The sequence below is a fragment of the Equus asinus genome, chromosome 27 (assembly GCF_041296235.1).
Source record: "Equus asinus isolate D_3611 breed Donkey chromosome 27, EquAss-T2T_v2, whole genome shotgun sequence".
Lineage (NCBI taxonomy): Eukaryota > Metazoa > Chordata > Mammalia > Perissodactyla > Equidae > Equus > Equus asinus.
In genome coordinates, this window is record NC_091816.1 from 14658858 (window position 1) to 14680776 (window position 21919).

Sequence of the window (21919 nt, forward strand, 5' to 3'; positions counted from 1 at the left end):
ACACAACTAAAAATCAGAGACCTAAGGAAAACTGAGCTATAGTCAGGTTGTAAACAGGCACACTTTAAAACTTTATCTCCAAGTTCAGCATAGTAACATTGACTTTACTAATGCTCCCAACACCTAAGACCTTCAGATTCATTGTTACAAACCTTAAAAGAAAAGGCTGAGAAAAATTTTACCAAGTGTAAAATGTGCTTTTCTATTTTTTAAAAATTAAAATACGAAGGATCTTTAACAAGCAAGGAAAGTATCACATTAATTTAAACTGTTTACAACAACAATTTTGAAAAACTATGAAATAAATCCCTAACTTCGAAACTTCTTTCCAACTCTAGAAAAACGAACACAGAATTATAACCTGAGTAATTCCAGTTAGATTGATGCAGAAATCAGAAAGCTGTGTGTTAATCTCTGGTCTCACATACTGCTGAAACGTATCTTCCTACAAGGGAAAGACAGGAAGTTAAAGCATTTCCTGTGACTTAAGATACATGACACATGATACATGACAAATTCAGCCACACGCGGTTGTAATTTTATAGGTGCTCATGACATAGACCTTTCTAGAGTTTTAACAATTTAAGGATAATTCCCTACTCCCAAAGCACTCTAATTTTTTTAATTAAAAAATTGTTCCAGGGGCCGGTCCCATGGCCTAGTGGGTAAGTTCCCGTGCTCGGGTTCAGTGGCCCAGGGTTTCGCTGGTTCAGATCCTGGGTGCGGACACGGCACCTCATCAGGCCATGCTGAGGCAGTGTCCCACATGCCACAACTAGAAGGACCCACAACTAAAATATATAACTATGTACTAGGGGGATTTGGTGAGAAAAAGCAGAAAAAAGAAATTGTTTCATACCTTAAAAAATTTTAAGATAAAGCAAGTGTCTAAAACCAAGCCCTCAAACCAAAATTTAAATGAACATTTCCTGAGGAGCAAAATGTTGATAATTTTGTTTGTAGTATTTTGAAACTGTAAAGTCTATTAATACAAGCTCTACTTCAAGATACTAAGAGCTTTTCAAATAATAAATTCTTTTGAAGAAATGCCAGTCTTCAGTTATAAGAAATTAGCTCCAGATTATTGCTCTCATTTACTCCTGAATAGTCCTTATTTTTATGTTAAGATTCCATTAAACTGAATTCTGAATAGTCCAAATTTGACTATATATGTGGTAGTTTAAAGGGTGACAATACTGTATTTTTTAGCAATTTTTCACTTCCTCAAGAAGCTGTCAAGCTTGCCTTCTTACTTTCTGATCACAAGCACTCCGTGAACTCAGTGCAGCCAGTGTGGTTATCACCAGACTCAGGCCGCCAGCTGCCTTTTCCTCTAACCCCAAATCAGATCACACTAAGTCATGTGTTAAACATTAAGGACAATTTCAAAGCCTGAAGATTTGCAGGCATCAACTGTTAATAGCAGGCAGATATGGAGAAAAAGACAAAGAGTATTCTTTGTAGAAGATGAAAGAATTAAGAAAAATAAATGCTCATCTTTCCTAAGCATAAATTCTTTTTACATACTATTAAGCAGATAAATTATATAAATATTTATTAACAACTGTAAAACAGCAAAATTAAAGAACAGCAAAGAACACTTCAACTTCAAAAGTTTGATCCTCTTTACTTACCAGACATGTTGGAAAAGGAAAAATTCTACTTAACTGAATTTCATAGATAAATGAAGTCTACATTCTTTTAAGTTTCAAAATTTTGTTTATAATTTTAAATGAAAATCTTTCAAAAATATAAGGCAACTTCCCTTACCATTACAAGGAGGTAATACTAAGCATAACATTAATGAAATCTGACTCACTATTTAATACTTTGAACAGAACGATGCTATAGAGAACTATGCATTCATTGACCAAATATTTAATAATCACTTAAATAAATTACATAGTAAGCCAAAAAATGAAGTAGGTAAGAGGGCTCAGAAACACTGGGTGTGTGGGGGTGGTTAAGCTACACTATTAGATGACCAGTTAGGCTTTATTTAGAAGGTGAGAGTGGAAGGGAGGGAAGGGAGGGGAGGGAGGGAGGAAGGAAGGGAGGAAGGGAAGAAGGAAGGAAAGAAGGAAGGAAGGGAGGGAGGAAGGAAAGGAAGGAAGGAAGGGAGGGAGGGAGGGAGGGAGGAAGGGAAGGGAGGGAGGGAGGGAGGGAGGAAGGAAGGGAGGGAGGGAGGGAGGAAGGAAGGGAGGGAGGGAGGAAGGAAGGAAGGGAGGGAGCATGGGAGGGAGGGAATTAGCAGCAGGACCCCTGAAGGAAAGAATTAGAGCTAAAGCCCTGGGAGGGGAGAGGGTGGAGCACACCTGGCATTTTTGAGAAACAGCAAGCAGGTCAATATGGTGCCATCAAGTAACAATAGGCCAGATCATATAAGGAATATGACTTTTACTCTAAGTTAACTGGGGAGCCACTGAAGGGTTTTGAGCAGAGGAGTGAAATGATCGCTACGGCCACTATGTTGAGAACTGGCTGTAGGGGACAAGGATTGAACCGCAGAGACCAGTTAGATAGTGAACGCAGTAAATCCAGACAGGAAATTATTGGGGCTCACACTAGAGGCAGAGCCGTGCAGCTGAGTGTCTGGTTCTCAATATATGAGCAAACAGGAGTCACTGTTGGACTGGATGTGTGATGTGAGAGAAACAGAGGAGTCAAGGATGACCACAACGTTTCTGAACTGCGCAATTAGAAAGACAGAGTCGCCATCGCTCAAGCTATGGAAGCCTGAAGATAAAACAGGTTGAGGGTATATTCAGTTGGGGCCATGTTAAGAAACGTGTTTAGGTGTCCAAGTAGAGATATTAAGGAAGCAGTCTGGATTCGGGGCAGAGGTCCAGGTTGAAGACATGTAATTGGAAGTGATGAGCATATAGTTTCTAAAAGCTATCGAACTAGATGATAGATGAGATCATTAAGGGAGGAGATCTATAAAGAGGACCTCGCATTGAACTGGGGCATCTGAGAAGAGGAAGCTGGGAATAAAAGGAGGAACCAGCACAGGAAACTGTGAAGGGGAACCTAATGAGGGTGGAGAAAAATCCAGAGAATGGGGTGTACTGGTAGTCACCTGCAGAAAGTGTTTCAAGGAGAGAGTGATCAGTTCTACCCGGATTTAGGTAAAGGTCAAGATGACACTGATGAATAATTTTAGTGGAAGAAGAGGACTGAACATGTAACTTCAATCCACAGTGGTGTGGGTTTAAGAGAGAATAGGAGGAAACAGACATAACTTTTTCAAAGAAATCTGCCACATAGGAACAAAGAAATGGGCTAGCTGGCAGGGAAGTGAGATCAAGTGAAGGCTTTTTATGGTGAGAAAAATACCAACATGTTTGTATGTGATGGAAACAATACAGTAGAAAGCAATAAATCATTAATGTCTAAATAAGGGAGGAGAATTGCGAGAGCAACAACCTCGAGTAAGAGAGAAGTGCAATCTACTGAGTTATGTCTGGATGCCAAGATGCCCAGATGATCTTTAATCTGCTTTGGACAACAAAATTAGGTAAACAGGCTGATTAAGAATATAATTAAAAGAGGCTATGAACAATACCAAGAAAAAAATCTATGCACCTTAATGCACAAAGCCTTTTTTTCTTTTTTAAGATTGGCACCTGAGCTAACAACTGCTGTCAATGTTCCTTTTTTTTTTTCCTGCTTTTTCTCTCAAAATCCCCCTAGGACATAGTTGTATATTTTAGTTGTGGGTCCTTCTAGTTGTGGCATATGGGGCACCGTCTCAGACGAGTGGTGCCATGTCCACGCCCAGGATCTGAACCGGTGAAACCCTGGGCCCCCGAAGCAGAGTGCACAAACTTAACCACTCAGCCCTCGGGCCAGCCCCATACAAAGCCTTGTTATACTTACTCCCAGTGTGGTGGGGGCAACTGGAGATACCACATAAGTAACTTTTGGACATTTGAGATGCTATGATATATCCTCACTCAGATTTTACAAGGCAAACAGTATTATTCTGGATAATTCCCGCTGACTTCCTGAACTAACAATGCACTGACAAGTTTCTAAAGCACATATATTGTATGGCTTAGACGCCAAGGTTATGAGAGTCGGTTCCCCCATGAACTTTTCACCAGAAAGATGGCCAGTTCTAAGCTGAAAGGCGATGTCTGTAAATTATCATTGTTAGACATCAGAGTACAAACTAGTCTACAGCAGCAGTTCTCGATCCTGACTGTGTATCAACTGAGAAGATTTAAAAAAAAATGCTGACAGCAGGGGCCCCACCACAGAACAACTAAACCAGAACCTCTGGGACGGAGGCCAGGCATCAGTATTTTTATTTTTTTACTCCCTAGGAGATTCTGATGTCCAGCCAGATGTGTGTTCTAAACAAACAGAAAAAACACCCTAATTTTTGCTACTGGAAAAGAAGAGAAGCAGACTCTGAAATTATTTTATTATTGCTTTTCTATTAATCAAGCTGATACAAAAGACACAGCAAAAGCAAAAAGCCCACTTTAGAATTCTAATTCTAGCGAAAACAGCAAATGAGATGCTTCATCTTACTAGCAAACTCCAGAACAGCTGCTAAAATAAAATTAAAATATAACAATTCACTTACTATTTCTAAAGTATGAGTATTCAGTAAAACGACAGGAAATTCAATTATTTCATGTATGAACTCAGGTGGGTTACCCTCTTCACAGGTGGCTTCAAAGTCAATAATACAAATGTAGTCATAGTAACTGTCGGCAGCATTGCTCTCTTTTAACATCAGCTTCTGCTTCTTATAATAGTTTTTCAGCCTCTTCTTTAGTACATCCTTTACTCCCCTAAAAAAATAAGAATAAAATGAACTCTTAGGTGAATCTTACACTCAAGAACCTGAACTCTTACCTGCTGGCACTGGATTGAACACAGTTACAGCATAATTTAGCAAATGTTAGCTAAAATAAATGTAAAGAAAGCAAGACTCAAAGTTAAGTTAGCAAAGAACTAATTAAAATGTTTAACAGAGCATCAATATTTTCCTTTGCAACTAACTTCATTTTTATACTACATAAGAGCATTTTCTCTAATATATACTGGTTCTACAAACCATAAGCCTTGTCAGCATAGACCACCTACAACGCCACACTGCCTTATATACTAAGATGACACACATGATACAAGAACTGAAATTAATATTGCATTATTCTACTGGCCAAATATAAATTTCAGAGTATGAAAATCCAGTTGAATTGAACATATTGTGCTATCTCTTTCCTTTCTTTTGGCTTTTATGGGTTAGACAACTAAAAAAATCCATCCAAATATGAAAGCACTATGAACCCAGTATATAAAGTTGAACATGTTAGCTATTTAACTAGAAAAACTAATTTAGAAGATATGTAGAGTAAACCGTGTCCAGGAGAACACGTCCTATTCAGTAGGTTCTTAACTGGAAGTAGATTTCTTAACTCACCATGGACAGAACAGGATGTAGGAGATTTTAGTATCGTGAGTATTTTTGAAATATATGTCCCACAAACAGTGGGGTGGGGAAAGGATTGTTCTAACAGATAACAACGGTTGCAGTGGTGGTCACGTTCTTCAAACCATACGTATTTCTTCAAAAAATTAAAAGTCACGACCAATGCTCAGACTTCCTTCAGCATTACTTGGTTGGGTCCGGTAATGGCTTGCAAATATAAAATGGCAGTAAAAATAAGAGGATCTAAATTGCAATTAATGTGTAGTGACAAGTAAGGCATTTTGGTCACATCACCGATGAGTGACTATTTAAAAAACTTGCTTTAACCTTTTGTTTTCCTTTCTACACTACCACTGACAAGCAATTCTACCCACGAAAATACTGATAATTAACCCGTTAGCTGTTTTAAGACAAAGTGTCTTAATGTGTTTATTTGCTTGAGATTTTTCCAAATTACCAACAGCTAGGAAAGAAACCCCTTAACCCTTTCATATTAAGGTACTGTGAGTGACCCTTGTGTCATGTGACAGCTTTGGATGACTTTGTCTCAATTTCTCTTTTCTTTCTCTCTTTCTTTTTTGGAGGAACCATACTTTACTAAAGGGTTGCCTGCAAACCCAAGGGCAACACAAACATATAATCAGTTGCTCCAGAGAGAAACTTACATCTTAAACAGTTCTCTTGCCCCTCCACATCCAAATAATCACCATTTCTGCTAATTCCAACTCAGAAAAACATGCAGAATCTGGTTCCCCTTTATTCTCTCTGGTATGGCTCCCATTAGCTTCTTGGACTACAGCAAATGCCTCCATCATCACAACCCTCCTGTCCCCTCTTTACCCTACTTGAGAACTAAGCCCCAAGGCCAATTTCCTGCTGAAATACCTTCAGTGGCTCCCTTCAGTTCACAAGGTAAAATGCAGACTTTGGCACGGAGTTCCTTCACAATTTGACTACGACCTATCATTTCAGTGTCACCTTCAGATGCTCCCCTCCCCACAGTACATCGCATATGACAGACAAAACATACCACAAGTCATTGCCTGCCTATGCAGTGCGCTTTCATCACGTTCTATAACTCTGCTTGTACAACAGCTGAAGAAAAACAAAGATCATGCAGCAGAAAACATACAAACAGAAATTAGGAGTTCTGAGTTCTTTTTGCCTGAAACATCCTCCTCCCCTTTCTGTTTGGCACATCCATTCGAATGTCACCCTTGAATTCCTGAGACAGACTCTCTTCTGTGTTCTCATGTTGTATTTGGCCAGGCCTTCAATGTGGCCCTGGTCACTCTGTATTGTGATTACCACTGTGTTTTTCCCAAAGACGGTGAGCTTTCCACAGCAGGGAGTAGATCTGTTTCACCTTTATAACATCAATGCCCAGTGTAGCGCTCAGAATTCAGTCAGCGCTTGTGGAATAAATGGATAGACACACATCTAGATCTCTAGCTCCATGCAAGTCAGGAGTGAGCAACTGATCTTCACACCTGGGAAGGACCGAAATTTTGCTCAGAAAATCTTCCACAGGCTACAGATTATATCCTCATAATAGAAAGAGTCAGGGGGAAATGAGGCAAAAACGTTCTTCACGAATTACGATGCAGACAATCTGGAAGGGAAAAGAATATATGTGTGCTCTTTTGAAAAGGAGCGAAGCTCTATTTTAAAGCAAAGAGGGGGAATACTGCTTATAAGAGAGTAAGGATTCAGGGGCACCCAGAAACAAGAACAGTTTTCATCTATTACATGTAGTTAATTTTTTTCTTGATGCCTGGCAGTTCCATTGTCTATCAAAAATCTCTACGTTTTTCTGGATTCTAAAGGCCATTCCTGCCCCATGCCCCAAGTCAAAATAGTGATTTGTTTTGGAAAAAGTTATTAAAAACTTAAGTATGTATACATCTCATTAAAATACACATACACACACACAAATAGAGTTGGCTAAGCTGCACTGTTTTCTCATTCAATTTACAGTTAAACATAATGTATACTATCATTCTGCATATTTGTAGAAACTAAAATAGGAAAAAAATATTTTACAGTAGGTGAATGACTTTCTTAAATTGCCTGATTTCAAAGAAACTCTCTTTATAAAAATAATACAAATGGACAAAAGGAAAATATTCGATCTCACTAATAAAACAAGATACAATAATCCATCAACCAAATGAACTAAAAAAATCTAAAACATACTTGGCATAGAAAGACAGATACTCCTAACCACTGCTGGTAGATTGTCAAAATATTCATAGACTTTGACTCAGCAATCCTAGCCTATCACCTAAAAGACGGACAGAAGCAATCAGAGCTGCACACAAAGATTCACGTACAAGAATGTAAATTAGCTGTTACGTAAATTGTTAATAATGGTTACCTTTTTATGTAGGATTACAGATGACTTACATTTTCAGCGTTTTCACTAGGATGAGCATGTACTACTTTTATAATTTTAAAAAGTGATTTTTAATTACCTGGTTTCAAGCTTGAATTCTGAAAGTTTAGCTCTGAGCTCTTCCTTGCTCATTCTATTAATGCAACCATTCGTAATAGCAATCTCTTTGTAAACTGGGTCACTGAAATCACTTGAATTTGAGGTAATGAACTTAGATCCTTTTGTTTCTTGGCCATCAAATCTACATCGTTGCTTTTTCTACAAAAGAAAAAAAGGGATAGCTTATAATTAGTATAAACATCTTGAAGGTTCGAACTCCTGAGGTCTCTTTGTGCTACGTGTTCAACCAAAAGTACCTACTGCCGCTAGCAGAGGGAGGGCAGGATAGGAAGAAGAAGGATGTGTTTCTAACACAATTTACCGTGCTCTCTTCTGAGTCATGAGGGTCCTTACAGGCAAGCTAAGTAAAAAGAGCACTGGCTGCTGGGGTCAGAGCCACCTCAGCACAGAGCCCCAGCCGACCATTAGCTAGCAGCATGACCGTGCATAGTTACTTATTAGCCTCTGATCTTCAGTTTCCTTATCTATAAAATAGGGCATAATAATAATAGTCTTAAGTGGCAGTTGGTGTTTGGTAATGATAAACAGTATTTAGGCAAGATTATTATAAGGATTAAATGAGATTCTGTATAGCAAGGCTCCTAATACCATAGCCACAGTGGCTATTAACAGATGGCAACTTATTAGCAACACAGACTGCAGAACAAACCTTTTCACAGACAATACTCTAAAATTTACAAACGAACCAGTTTTTAAGTTAATCTTCGCAACATTACGCGTGTATAACTCAGTAACTTTCTGAGAATTTTTTAACCTTTCATTTCACAAAGTGAACAGAAATTCCCCAATATAAAAACAAAATGAACTAGAAATGCAGTTCAAAACTTCCTAGTACCCAAGGTAAAACACATAATTTCCAAAAGTTACAGCTACACCAGTTGCTCAGGAAAATACAGTTACTGTATTATAAACCTTTTCTCTTTTCTTAAACCAAAAATCCGTGTTAAGAAAAAACATGACAATTTCATCACTCCACAGGTAGTCCCTGAAATTACTAATATGGTATGTTTCAAAGATTCATTTAAAAGTTAATTATTTTCCACATGCAATGTTACAAACATTAGGTGTTCCAGAATTTTCAAAAACACATTGGTACTTTCTATTAACCCATTTAAAGCTTGTTAAGTTAGCCAGAATTGACCACATTAACCCCCTGTGAACTTTATTACAGATTAAGGAGCGGTAACCATTGACAGGCCACAGTCCCTGGCTTAGGACTGATCCTGATGGTTCAGGGACTGTTCCTCACTCTAAACTCTCAATTTAATGCAACACACATTTACTGGAAATGCAATGCTAGGTACTGTGCTCGAGTACTCAAGAACTGCTCGCTCCCACCCCCTCTGAGGAGGACGTCAACAGTTCCAACACGTGAACTGTGCATTAACTGAATAATAACTATACTCAAATTCCTTGCTGACAAACAGCTAAAAGACTTTACTACACTGATCTTTGACTAAAGCTAAGAAAACAATCAGCTTTCAATAATACAATAAATTGACAATACCAGCTTACTTTATCATTAGAATTTAATCAGCATAATTTATCCTTTGTTTTTAAACTTACACTGAATTTTAAACTTCATCTGCAGTCAGCTTAAAATATAGGTCAACACTGAGTAACATCCTGTCTACCAAAACTGTTGTCTCAGTTAATTTAACCAAGTTTTCTCAACGCTAAATCCTCTGTCTGATTCACTTGCTTAATCCTTATCTAAAACTGTAGCTACAAACATTACCCACAAGTAACACTCAGGCCTCTTCTAGCATGTTATAAGGCAGGATTTCTGTAAAGATCTGCTTCCTCTCCTCGGTCTAACTCCAGCCCTGTTCCTCCAGTGAAGTTCAGGGCACAGCCAGGGTCCAGGTCTCAGTGATCGATTCGTATTTCCTCCCAAATGTCAGGTCTACACTAATGGTGTCCAAAGAAAGATGCTTACTTAAGCCAACTGCTAAGGAGCAGAAAGAAAATATTAAAAACCCTACAACGTATTGTTAATCTACAAAAACAAAATTAGTTTACTAAATAATACATACATTGACAATGGCATCCTCCCCAATTCTATGCCCATCTGTCACATGCCACATACAGTACTGGCCATATAATGAGGAAGTGGCACAGACTCCACAGCACAGAGAGGAATATCCACCTTCTCAGTACTGTGGGATTTCGCAATTTTCATGTGTCCAAGTAAGTGGTTGTACGGTTTATATTATCCCAAATAAGAGAATCTGTACATTAGGGAGCGTGACCATGAAACCCTTTAATACCAAACAGAGGCTTACCAACTATACTGTGAAGTACTTAAGTGTTGTTGAACCTAAATATGAGTTACACATTTTCTTTTACAAAAAGATAGAGGTATTCCAAAATTGTAATTTTCTGTGATGAAAAAAGGATAGCTTGATCCTTAGAGTTGTTTTTTTTAACAAACACAATTTGTTGTTTCAAGATGAAATATGTTTTAACAATAAGTTAAATAGTAACTGCTTATCAAAAGAAACTTTTTCTGTGGCAAAAGAAAATAGAAGTTATTTTATTGTCCCCAAAAAACTGCATCATCTATTAAAAAAAAACAACTCTGCATCTGCACACTAAAAAACAAAACTTAGATGCAGAATTTAACTTGATTAAAATTCTTCCAAAGGAAGAATTCTGATAAAATTTGAACCTATCTGTTAAAAATATAAAAATGCAACATCTATTAGTTTACAAAATAATCGACATTAGGGATAATACAAATTCAGTTAGCCGACTTCCAACAAAAAACTCTGCTTAATTGAGGTTTTTTAAAAAGCCTCTATCATTGATTAAGAGCATCCAACAATAGGTTTTTAACATATGACAGTCACTAAAACCAATTCGGAACATAGACCCAGGCTTTAAGTCATTATATCTCAAAGTTTCAAGACTTTCAAATATAATGAAGCATATTCAATCACACGTCTCTTATTAAAAAGAAACTTGAAAAATTATTTTTAAAGTGACTTACACGACGATGTTACACGCTGAGATACTCACACACTGAGTACCTCAGATTGAAGAGGGAGATGCGGTGGAAGAGCGGTTCTTTAAAGAGGAGGGATGTGGAAGGCCTCTTTGAAAAGCAATACCTTAAGGAGAACGAGATAACTATGCAAAGACCCAGAGGAAGAGCATGCAGGACCCAGGCAGCATACAAAGACCCCAAAGAGAAAGACTTTCCACCATAAAAGGTGGCAAGGAAGCCAGGCGCAGAGGGAGCAATAGGGAAGCACTGTGCGCGATGCAGTTAGCGACGCAGGCGGCGGCCAGGTCGTGCGGGGCAGCACGCTGGAGACGAAGGAGTAACCCGGACAGATTGATGTCATGAAAGGACCATCCCAGCTGCTGTGCGAAGAACCGGCTGCAGGAGGAGGAGCAAGAGCTAGGCAGCCAAGTACCCACTCTAGGAGGGGCTCAACATTTGTTTGATATTCATAATAATAATAATAAAACACCAATATTGGTATCAGATTATTTACAATCCGCAGCGCTGGTCAAAATAACTATATTCGTTAACTAAGATGAGTAAACAAGTTTTAAGCGCGTTTTTACAATTTTGCCTCTGTAACTAGGAACTACCAGAGAACTGTCAAAATCATTAAGAAAATCAGTCATATACTATGTCTATGTGAGATAGCAGTAAATGGGCAAAAATCAAGGACCAAGCTCCAACTAAGAGAAACAACCACCTTCTGTTAAGGCTGGAATGAGACAGGCTTAAAGATCATAAAAAGTGACATACCTGCAGCATACGATGCGATTTGTTTAAAAATAGCCTACCAATTACCTACAAAGACTAGACAGAACGACCGCAGCGACACCACGCACGGAATGTTTACAGCAGGATTCCCACTCAGAACTCAGAGAACCACAGTCTCGACTGTTCACGCTCATCCAGGAAGTAATCCCGACCACAGGGGCTCAATGACAACCACCCCGAGGCACGGTCCCGGAGCTGGGGACAGGGACGGCGGCCGGGGCTGGGCTCCGAGGCGCGCGGGCGGCGCTTCCCGCGGGCCACCCGAGAAGCAGGGGGCGCGGGCGGGCTCTCACCTCGGCGTTGGGCGGCCGCGGCTCCTCCCCACGCTCCGGCCGCGGCTCCTCCCGCGGCGCGGGGGCCACGGCCTCGCCGCCGGGCTCTTTGCTCTGCTCGTCCTCCATGCCGGGGGTCTCGGAAGAAGCGAGCCGCCGGCGCCCGGCCCGCGCGCCCTCTCACCGGCCAAGCCCGAACGCCCCGCCGTTCTCCGTTGAAAAATTACCAGGCTAGCGTTCCCGCGGCGGCGGCCACACAAACTCGAGCGGACACCTCCCACTTCCGGGAGCGTGCGGCGTCCCCACGCCGCGCAGGCGCAGTGGGCTGGCGCGAGCGCATCTGCCGCCGGGGAGGGAGGATGAAAGGCGGGAGCGCGGGGGAGGCGGGAGACGCGAGGTGGGGAGGGCTCAGAGGTCCCCGCGCGCGCAGGACGGGGGTCCTGTGGAGGGTGCGCAAGAGGCTAGCTTCGAGTCCCTTGGGACACTACCGGAGTAAACGATCCCACCCACGGTTCCTGAGAAGAAAAACGAGGGGGACCCTATAGGAATTTAAACCATAGCAAATATTTAGAAAACAACGTACATTTCCCATAAGAAGTGCAAGACATCCGCTTCTGGACAAGACGAAGAAATGGGTCTGGGCTTAGTAGAACACTGAACTAGATACGTGAACCGACTGTTTTGAAACCCTGGACAACAGGCAGTTCTGAACTGTTAGACCTGGGAGAAAAAAAACGAATGAGATGAGCTGTGCATCACCCTGGCTTTCTGCCTAGAGGCCTGATCAGCAAATGGCAAGCAGTAGGATATTGGAGAATATGAGGAAGCCCGTTTGGTGTAAAACTAATTCCTCCTGACCTTGTATTTTCCAAAGGGGCCTGACGTGGCCACTGAGCATGCACTGTACAGCTGCTTTAAGCATTTGCTGTGTCTCAAAGACAAGAACAAATACCCTTAAGATAAAGGTGCAGCTTCTCCCACATTGGCATTTCCTTACCGGTGAGCATCTCTCTGTGGGCTAGGAACTGATTGCTACACTCACCCTGTGACCCAGCTCGAGAGAACTGACCTGCTGCCTGCTGGGTCCATCAATCGCTGTGCCAACAGGGCAATCTCGTGACTGTTGTAAAAGGGACATTCCAATCATATGTGATGCATGCTCTTTGACTGTATATTCCTTGACTCTGTACTCCCCTGCTTCTTTGGAGTGCTCCATTCCTTTGTGGAAGTACTCTCCCAGGCTATATTGTTCTCAAATCTGGCTCATAATAAACTCATCCCAAGTTTGATTTATAGATTTGTGATGGATTATTTGCGTCAACAGGCTGTTTCCAGTTAGAGGTGCAGGGAAGGGGCACTCAGAGACCCAGGTCTCCCTGACAAGACAGAGGTCTCACTGAACTGAGAAGATGGGGATTGGGGTTTAGAAGATTTGGGGAGGCCAGGTGGGTTGGAATTTGTGGAGTGGCGTTCACAGACAAAGAGCTTCAGAAATCTGCAGAGGAGTGTTCTTGAATCTTTAGCTGAATAAAAATCAGTGAACATGTCATGTGAAACTCCAGAGGGCCAGGAAAGAACAATTATTGGGGAACCATAAACCCAACAATTCTGAGAGCTCACACAGGACCAGGAATCATTTGACTTCCCTGCAGCCGGAGTGGAGAGACTTTGTTGAATACCTGAAATACGCGGTAGAGATCCCAGAGGTGTCACACCTTGGTAGGGAGGTAGACTAGCCCTGGCCTCTAGGGTCTAGAGTAAAAGATATTGTAGACCCTTTGGAGAATTTAAAACAAACTCTCAAAAGAGCAGACTGTAAGTAACCTGTCTGCCAGAACAAAGTTTAATTCTCTCTAAAACACTACAGTAAAATCCAAGACAACAACATGAAACTCAAAATATCAGACATCCAGTCAAAAATACATGCCAGGAAGTAGGGAAATATATCATAGAGTCAGTCAATTGAAACGTGTCCAGAAATGATGAAAATGATGTCATTAACACATAAAGACTTTAAACACCTATTATAAACGTGCGCAGGGCCAGCCCTGTTGCCTAGTGGTTGTTTACCATGGTCCTATTCAGCAGCATGAGTTTGGGTCCTGGGTGCAGTCCCATACCACTCCTCAGCAGCCATGCTGTGACGGTGACCCACATGCAGAATAGAGGACAAGTGGCACAGATGTTAGCTCAGGGAAAATCTTCCTCAAGCAAAAACAAGTGCTCAATATGCTCAAGGATTTAAAGGAAAAAATAACAGGAAAGAAACTGAAGAGATTAAAAAAAAATCAGCAAATAGAATTTCTGGAGATGAAAAATGTAATATCTGAAATTTTAAAAAATATCTAAGAGGGGTGGATAGTACATTAGGCCCTGCAGGGGAAAAAAAAAGTAATGACTTTGAAGACATAGCAATAGAAACAATCCAAAATGATGCACACAGAGAAAATTGACTGGAAAAAAATGAACGGAGCCTCATGACAATACAAAGAGGCCTGATCTATATGTAATTGCAGTCTCATAAAGGGAACGGAGGTGGAGAAAAAAATATTTGAAGAAATAATGGACAAAAATGGTCCAAAGTTGATGAAACCTATAAACCACAGATCTAAGAAGGTCAAAAAAGTCCAAGTAAGGTAAACATACAGAAAACTACACCAAGGCATATCATAATCACATTGGTGGAAAACAGTGATGAAGAAAAAAATCTTAAAAACAGCTAGAGAAAAAAGATTCATTATATACAAAGGAACAAAAAGAATTTTCGTAGGGGGCCAGCCCTGTCGCCGAGTGGTTAAGTTCGTGCACTCTGCTTCGGCAGCCTGGGGTTTGCCAGTTTGGATCCTGGGTGCAGACTTACATACCACTCATAAAGCCATGCTGTGCTGGCATCCCACACAGAAGAATTAGAATGACTTACAATTAGGATATACAACTATGGACTGGGGCTTGGGGGAGAAAAAAAAAAGAGGAAGATTGGCAACAGATGTTAGCTCAGGGCCAATCTTCCTCACCAAATATCATTAAAAAAAAATTTTCATAGATTTCTCATTAGAAATCTTACAAGCCAAAAGAAAATGAAACGACGACTTCAAAGTTCAAAAACAAAACAAAATTTTCAACTTGGAATTCTTTACTCAGCAGGGTGAGACAAAGACGTTTTCAGGCAAACGAGCCCAGGAAAGCCACGTCCTGAAGGAGAGCCATCCCAGCTGACTTGCACACCTGTGAGGAAGCAAAATGAATGCTGATTGTAAGCCACTGGGATGCTTCGTTATTCAGCATTATTATAAAAATAATTAACGAATACAGGATCACTTCAAGTCACGTGGCAATGTGTGAGGGCATATAATTCCCTAATAGACAAAGGGACATAACTGGAAATCTACCAGAGGTGTTCTACTTCTGATGTCACCTGTTTCTTCCTAAGGGGACTGTATTTTTCACCTCATGACTACAGACTTACCTTTGTGTTTATAAACCAAGTTTTACAGGTTCAGAAATCATTAAGATTATTTTTTTCGAGGAAGACTGGCCCTGAGCTAACATCTGTGCCCATCTTCCTCTACTTTATATGTGGGACGCCTGCCACAGCATGGCGTGACAAGCCGTGTGTAGGTCTGCACCTGGCATCCGAACCCGCAAACCCTGGGCTGCCAAAGTGGAACGTGTGAACTTAACCACTGCACCACTGGGCCAGCCCCAGAAATCATTGAGATTTTTAAGGCACAACTCCTGAACCAATAAACTCTTTTTGCCAGAATTTATTCATTTTCTCTTCAGATAATGACTCTGAGTCCTGATGCACGGCTACCAGTGAACACTATCAGAATCCACATTACATGAACATTAATAAGCGGTAGTTAACAAACTGTTGCACTTGAACTTTTTGATTTGAACATGTGTCACAACTGTTAAGAAGATTCACTATCAAGGACTAATAATTTATCTGCACTGCAAATGATGAGCTTGTACCTTAGTACTGTTGCCTGTATCTGTGGGAATGCTAAGACACTAGAACCATTCATTCCTCCAACAAATATTTATTGAGCACCTTCTGTGCGTCAGGAATGAGCATTGAACAAAATGACAAAAGCTCTTTGCCCTAGTGGAGTTCACATTCAAGAAGTGGAATACAGACAATAAAGAAAAGAAATAAATAAAATGTTTACAATATGGAGAAAAAATAAGCAGGTAAGGAGAATGGGGGGATCCCCATGTGGGGACGAGGGGGGATTTTAAATAGAGTAGTTATGGGAGGTCTCTCTGATGATGTGCTACTGGAGCAAAGACCTGAAGGAGGTGAAGGACCAAACTGTGAGGATATCTGGGGAAGAGAGTTTCAGGTAGAACAAGCAACAAGTGAAAAGGCCCTTAGCAGAGAATGTGCCTGGAATGTTCTAGAAAGACCACAGTGTCACATCCTTTCATTTGACTGTGTGATAGCAGCATGCAGGAGACCCAAATGTTGTGACATGTTGACTCTGCTGAGACTTTCCACATACCACCGAGGGAGAAATCCCAATGATGCTCGTGCCTTCTGCTTAGAAAATACGTGCCCTAGTTGGAGAGCTAAGGGGAAAGCCTCCCTAAATGTTTCGGGTATGGCCCAAGCTGAAAGGAGAGGTTTTGGAATTGGTTATTCTCTTCTTAACCCCAGTGAAAGATGTACCCGCCCTTCATTTAGCTGCAATGTCCCTGAGTTAATCCGCTGTCAGTGATGGATCTGTATAGTGTTAGATACCAGGTTTGTATATTGTTCTAGGCTGAACTAAATACGTGACCTTTACGGGGTAGAATGCCATTTGTTTCTAAGTCGTTTACCCACTGCTGCCCGGTGTCGCATTTGTGTATTTACATTTATGCTTTTACGTTTGTATTTGATCATCCTGCTGTTGGTCTCTGGTGTCTGTTCTCACACGCTTCCTACGCTGTTTTTATTGCTTGGCTGTACAGTATGTCTCAATATCTTATAAAACAAATTCCTCCTCTTTATTGTTTTTCAAGACTGACTTAGCTACTTATGGATTTTTTGATCTTTCACATACATTTTGGGACAAATTTGTTGGTCCTCAAAAAAATCCAACAAAAATTTGGATTAAAATTGAACCCGCTAGATTAATTTGAGGAGAACTCACATTAATATTGTCATCCTATTGAAAAATATAACTTTTTATTTAGATCGTCTTTTATGTCTTTAAATTTTTATAATTTTGTCCATGAAGGTCTTGCACATTCTCGGTTAATTAATTCCTAGATGCATTATGGGTTTTGTTGCCATTATGAAGGGTATATTATTTTATATTATTTTGAATGTTATATATATTTTCTTCTTTTTTTTTTGAGGAAGGTTAGCCCTGAGCTAACTACTGCCAATCCTCCTCTTCTTGCTGAGGAAGACTGGCCCTGAGCTAACATTCATGCCTGTCTTCCTCTACTTTATATGTGGGATGCCTACCACAGCATGGCTTTTGCCAAGTGGTGCCATGCCGGCACCCGGGATCTGAACCGGCGAACAGCGGGCCACCCAGAAGCAGAACGTGCAAACTGAACCGCTGCGCCACCAAGCTGGCCCCTATTTTTTTCTTTAATTTAGGTTCGTTATTTGTGGTGAGAAAAATACTATTGATTTTTATCATTGCTAAGCTTTCTTATGAATTTTAATAGTTTTTTTCCTCTGTTGGTTTTTTTCTAAGATGGATGATCCTAGTTCTGCAAATAATGTTTTAGTTTTACCTTTCCTACCCTTACACCCATTTTATCTTTTTCTTCTATTATTGCGATGGCCAGGAGCCTCGGTGATACGTTAATACTAATGGTAGTCGTGCTGATTTCATGGGAATTGCATAGAAGACTTCTTTATTTAGTATAATGTTTTCGGCAGCCTCCAAAATCTTTTCCTTCAATACTTTAAAAATATTACTTAATTTTCTTCTTGTATGTAATGTTGCTTTGAAAGTCTGATGTCAGCGTGATTCTTGCTCTTTTTTAGATAATCTGCCCTTTCTCTCTGGAAACTTTGCATATTTTATCTTTGTCATTGATGTTTTTAAATTTCACTTTAATGGGTCAAGGTAGGGATTTTTCTTTTTTGTCTCAGTTTGGTTTTCTGTGACTCTTTTCAGTTTGACATCTTTCATTTTTCTTTAATTTAGGGACTTTTACCTTCATTACTCCGTAAATGTATCCTCTTTTCCAATTTTTTTCTCCTTTCCATCTTGAACCCATAATATCTAGATATTGGCATTATGCTTCACCCTTCCATATCCTCTACATGAATCTTTCCTTTTATGTCTTCCATGGGTCTTTATTTTTCCTACTGCCTCCTGGGAAAGCCCCTCAATCTGATTTTACAAATCTCTAACTTATTCTTTAGTTGTATCCTCTGTAGGGGAGGAAGACATTTCCTCTACCCTCTCTGGGTCCTTCTGGCCAGACAACGAATTAAATTCACATGAGACAGAATAATAGGAGAAAAATAAACAAAGCTTTATAACAGGTATACATGGGAGAGGCTCAGGAAAACGGAGCAACTCGGCCAATTGGCCAAGGCTGCCTGTTTAAGTATCTTCAGCTCCAGACAAGGAGGACGTTTGGGGTAGTGGTTTGGGTCTTCAAAGGGGAGGAAGGCAACCCACATGGAAGTGGAAAAGCAAATGTATGGCAAATAGAACTTTGATAAGAGTGGGCTTAGCAAGGATCCTCCCAGTCTACTGGAACCCAAAGTTATCTATGGTGATGGCCTGTCCTGGGCACAGGCCTTTATTTTATATTTCTTTTAGGCAGTCAGAGGGGAAAAGTTGAATATTCTTACTGAATCTGAGCCTTTATTGTCTTCAGCTTGAAATACTCCACATACCAGATTGGTGCATCTTGGGGTGGCCTGCCCTGAACCCCATCACCTCCCTGGCATTTTTCTCATTTATTGTATTTTCCCTCCAGCTATTCTATTTAGACGAAGAATAACTCAAGGACCTTTAGTTAATTTTCTTCAGGAATTTCGTCACATGAAGAAGGCAGTCATTGTTGTTAAGAAACAAAGACAAAAGCAGGATTTAAAAGACAAAGGAGGGAGGGAAGAGGCCACAGTCTGGAAATAGTGATTGGTGTGCACATATTTGGGTTAGCCAGCAGCTTGAATAAGCCAATAGCGGTATCAGAGAAAACAATTTCAGTAGTTTGTGGGTTTTTTGAAAACCTCGAGAAGTTAACTTGGGAGCCTCCGTTCCAGGCTGTCTGTGTGGCTGCCAGTGGCTTTGCAGCAGCCCCTCCATCTTGTTGAGGCCAGACCCACACCATTTGCCCCTCAGAATTTCTCTTTTTCCTAACTCATATTTCCACTTGTTAGTGATTTCTTTTTGCTCATATGGCTAATATCTTCATTTATCCCCTTAAGTATATTCCTTATGCATATTTTAAATTCTCAGTTCATCTGTTCTAATGATTCTGATTCAGTTGGTGTCTGTGATTCAGTTTGTTATCTGCATCTCGTGGTCTCTTTGCTCCTCCACAGGTGCCAGGTCATTTTGGCCGGTGAGCTCAGGTGCGCAGGGCAGTGTCTGGTGATGTGAACTGGGGAGGAGGCATGTGTGACCCTCCAGATGGATTTAAGAAGGAAGCCAGGGAGCCCCAGTCACCACAGAATTAGTGCTAATCACTCCCATTTGTTGTCACTCCACCAGGCAACTAAGTCCAGGGTTTCACCTTTCATCTCTCTGGAAGAAGTAGTTTTGAGAGACCGATTTCCCAGTTCGTAATCCACCAGCCCTAGAATTTGGAGGGGGAGAGGCAAAGAAATGAACACCAGGGGAGCTGGTCAGCCTGTTCTTGTTTTCATCAACCGCTTTCTCCTGCCAGGTGCCCTAATGCTGCTACTGTGATATAAGACACGGTCAGGCTGGGGATGTTGCTGCTGATTTCTGCTTCCCTGCAGGCCTTCTCATGGCTGCTCCTGCTCACTCACTACCCCAGGATGAGCACCTCCTCCCCCCCAAATAAACACATGTGGCTCCCGCATCATTTCAAAACTGCCTTCAGATTCCCAAGGAGTTTCTTGTTTTGTTTTTGTTGCTTTTCATTTCTCAAATCCATGTTTTTTTTCTTAATTCTAGAATTTCTCTAGGGTTCATGAGAGAAAGAGGCTAATGAGTTATGAAGCTACATTATTATTTCTACAATATTAAGATATATTGTATATTAGTTTGCTAGAGATGCCATAACAAAGTACCTCAGACTGGGGGGCTTAAACAACAGAAATTTATTTTCTCACAGTTCTGGAGGCCAGAAGACCAAGATCCAAGTGTCTACAAGGTTGGTTTCTCCAAAGGCCTCTCTCCTCAGCTTGTGCATGGCCATCTTCTCCCGTCACATGGTCGTCACATGGTCTTCCCTCTGTAACTATCTGTATCCCAATTTCCTCTTCTTATAAGGAGACCAGTCCTATTGGATGAGGGCCCACCATAATGACCTCCTTTTAACTTAACTAGCTCTTTAAACACTCCTGTCTCCTAACACAGTCACATTTTGAAGCACTGTGGGTTAGGACCTCAACATACAAATTTTGGGAGTACACAACTCAGCCCAAAACATATGGCATTTACATTCTATTTTGGAGCTGTAATTTTACATTTGACTTAGCTTATTTCTCATGATCTGACTTCCTCCCTCACCAGCTAAGCTTGTATGGTCCATTTTCAAAAGTAAACCTCTGGCCAGTATCTTAAATTTCTTCCCCTGACTGAACCCCCATGGTGATAAATCTGTCTGCCTTCTCTGTGCTTGCTCTGAGTTCTGACAGGTGCCTTAGGGACCACACCACAGGTAGATAGTGCCATGATAAGTGAATGATCAGCGCTTCCCCCGGGCACTGATCCCCACTGGCACCCCTACCATGTGTCTCTCCTCATCATTCCTTCCCTCTCCACATCCTATGCAAATCTTCTCTGCTCTCACTTCCAACCTCCCATCTGCTCCCCCCCTTACTCACCAGATGACCTCACCTCGTGCTTCATGAAGAAAATAGAAACCTTCTGAAGAAAACTATTTTAGCTTTCCGCCACCAAATCTTCACCCACCCAGAAACCATCTTGTCTTTGTTTAAAATTTGGTGTTTTGTTCATCATAGTTTTTTTGCGTTAATTTTGATTTGTTAAGCGATTGCACTGAAATAGTGTTTATCTTAATTACTGAGCTTTTTGCTGCCTCCCTAAACTGTGGGCCCAAGGTGAGTGCCGCATTTGCTTCAGCCTAGTCCCGGCCCTGCTCCATCCCGCCATTCTTCCTTCCCTCCTTCCCCTTCTGCTGAATATGCCGCATGTTCTCTCAATTCCCCTCCTCTCCTACCTTCTCAGGAACCTTGAATTTCGTACTGTACACTCTCTTTTCTGTATTTTCAACCATTTCCTTGCAAATGGACCTTTCCCTTCTGTGTTTAAATGGGCTCAACTCAAATTTTTTCAACTTAAAAATCCAAACCAAACCAAACACCTCTCTCAATGTCAGAACCCCTGCAGCTGCTGCACTCTCACTCTTTTTCCCCTTCAGAGCTAAATATCTTGAAAGAAATGTCTCTTTTTCCACACCACGCATTCACTATACAACCTACCCTAATCTGAATTTCACCCCCACCGTCCAGGGCCTTTACCTCTCCGTTGAAGTCACCAATTTTCTCCATGTGGTTAAACCCAGTAGGCTCCTGTCAGAGTTCATCCTACGTGACCTTTCAACAGCATCCAACAATGTCCGCCATTCTTTATTTACTGAAATACTGTCTTACTTTGGTCTCCATGACAACACACTTGCTTGACTTCCTTCCTTTCTCTCTGGCCGTTCCTTCTCAATCTCCCTGGTCAGTTCCCCCCTCTTAGATCCAATCCTTTAATAGAGGAATTCTTTCAGGATTC

At 41.0% G+C, this 21919-nt stretch overlaps 1 protein-coding gene across 7 annotated transcripts in view; it reads right to left on the reverse strand.

Moving 5' to 3' along the window:
- Positions 1-12315, reverse strand: part of ERI1 (exoribonuclease 1) — a 94390-nt gene extending 82075 nt beyond the window's left edge. For 2 of the 7 annotated variants that reach the window (XM_044760480.2, XM_044760482.2), the window contains exons 1-4: positions 12039-12296; positions 7921-8099; positions 4595-4805; positions 362-445 (exon numbers count right to left, since the gene is read on the reverse strand). In XM_044760480.2, the coding sequence (XP_044616415.1) occupies positions 362-445; positions 4595-4805; positions 7921-8099; positions 12039-12146 (582 nt within the window). In that variant the 5' untranslated portion in view covers positions 12147-12296. Of the gene's footprint in view, positions 1-361; positions 446-4594; positions 4806-7920; positions 8100-9703; positions 9913-10953; positions 11250-11727 lie in introns of those variants that run through there. The other 5 variants (XM_044760483.2, XM_044760479.2, XM_014831027.3 and 2 more) reach the window with 5 other exon arrangements.
- Positions 12316-21919: the final 9604 nt, after the last annotated feature.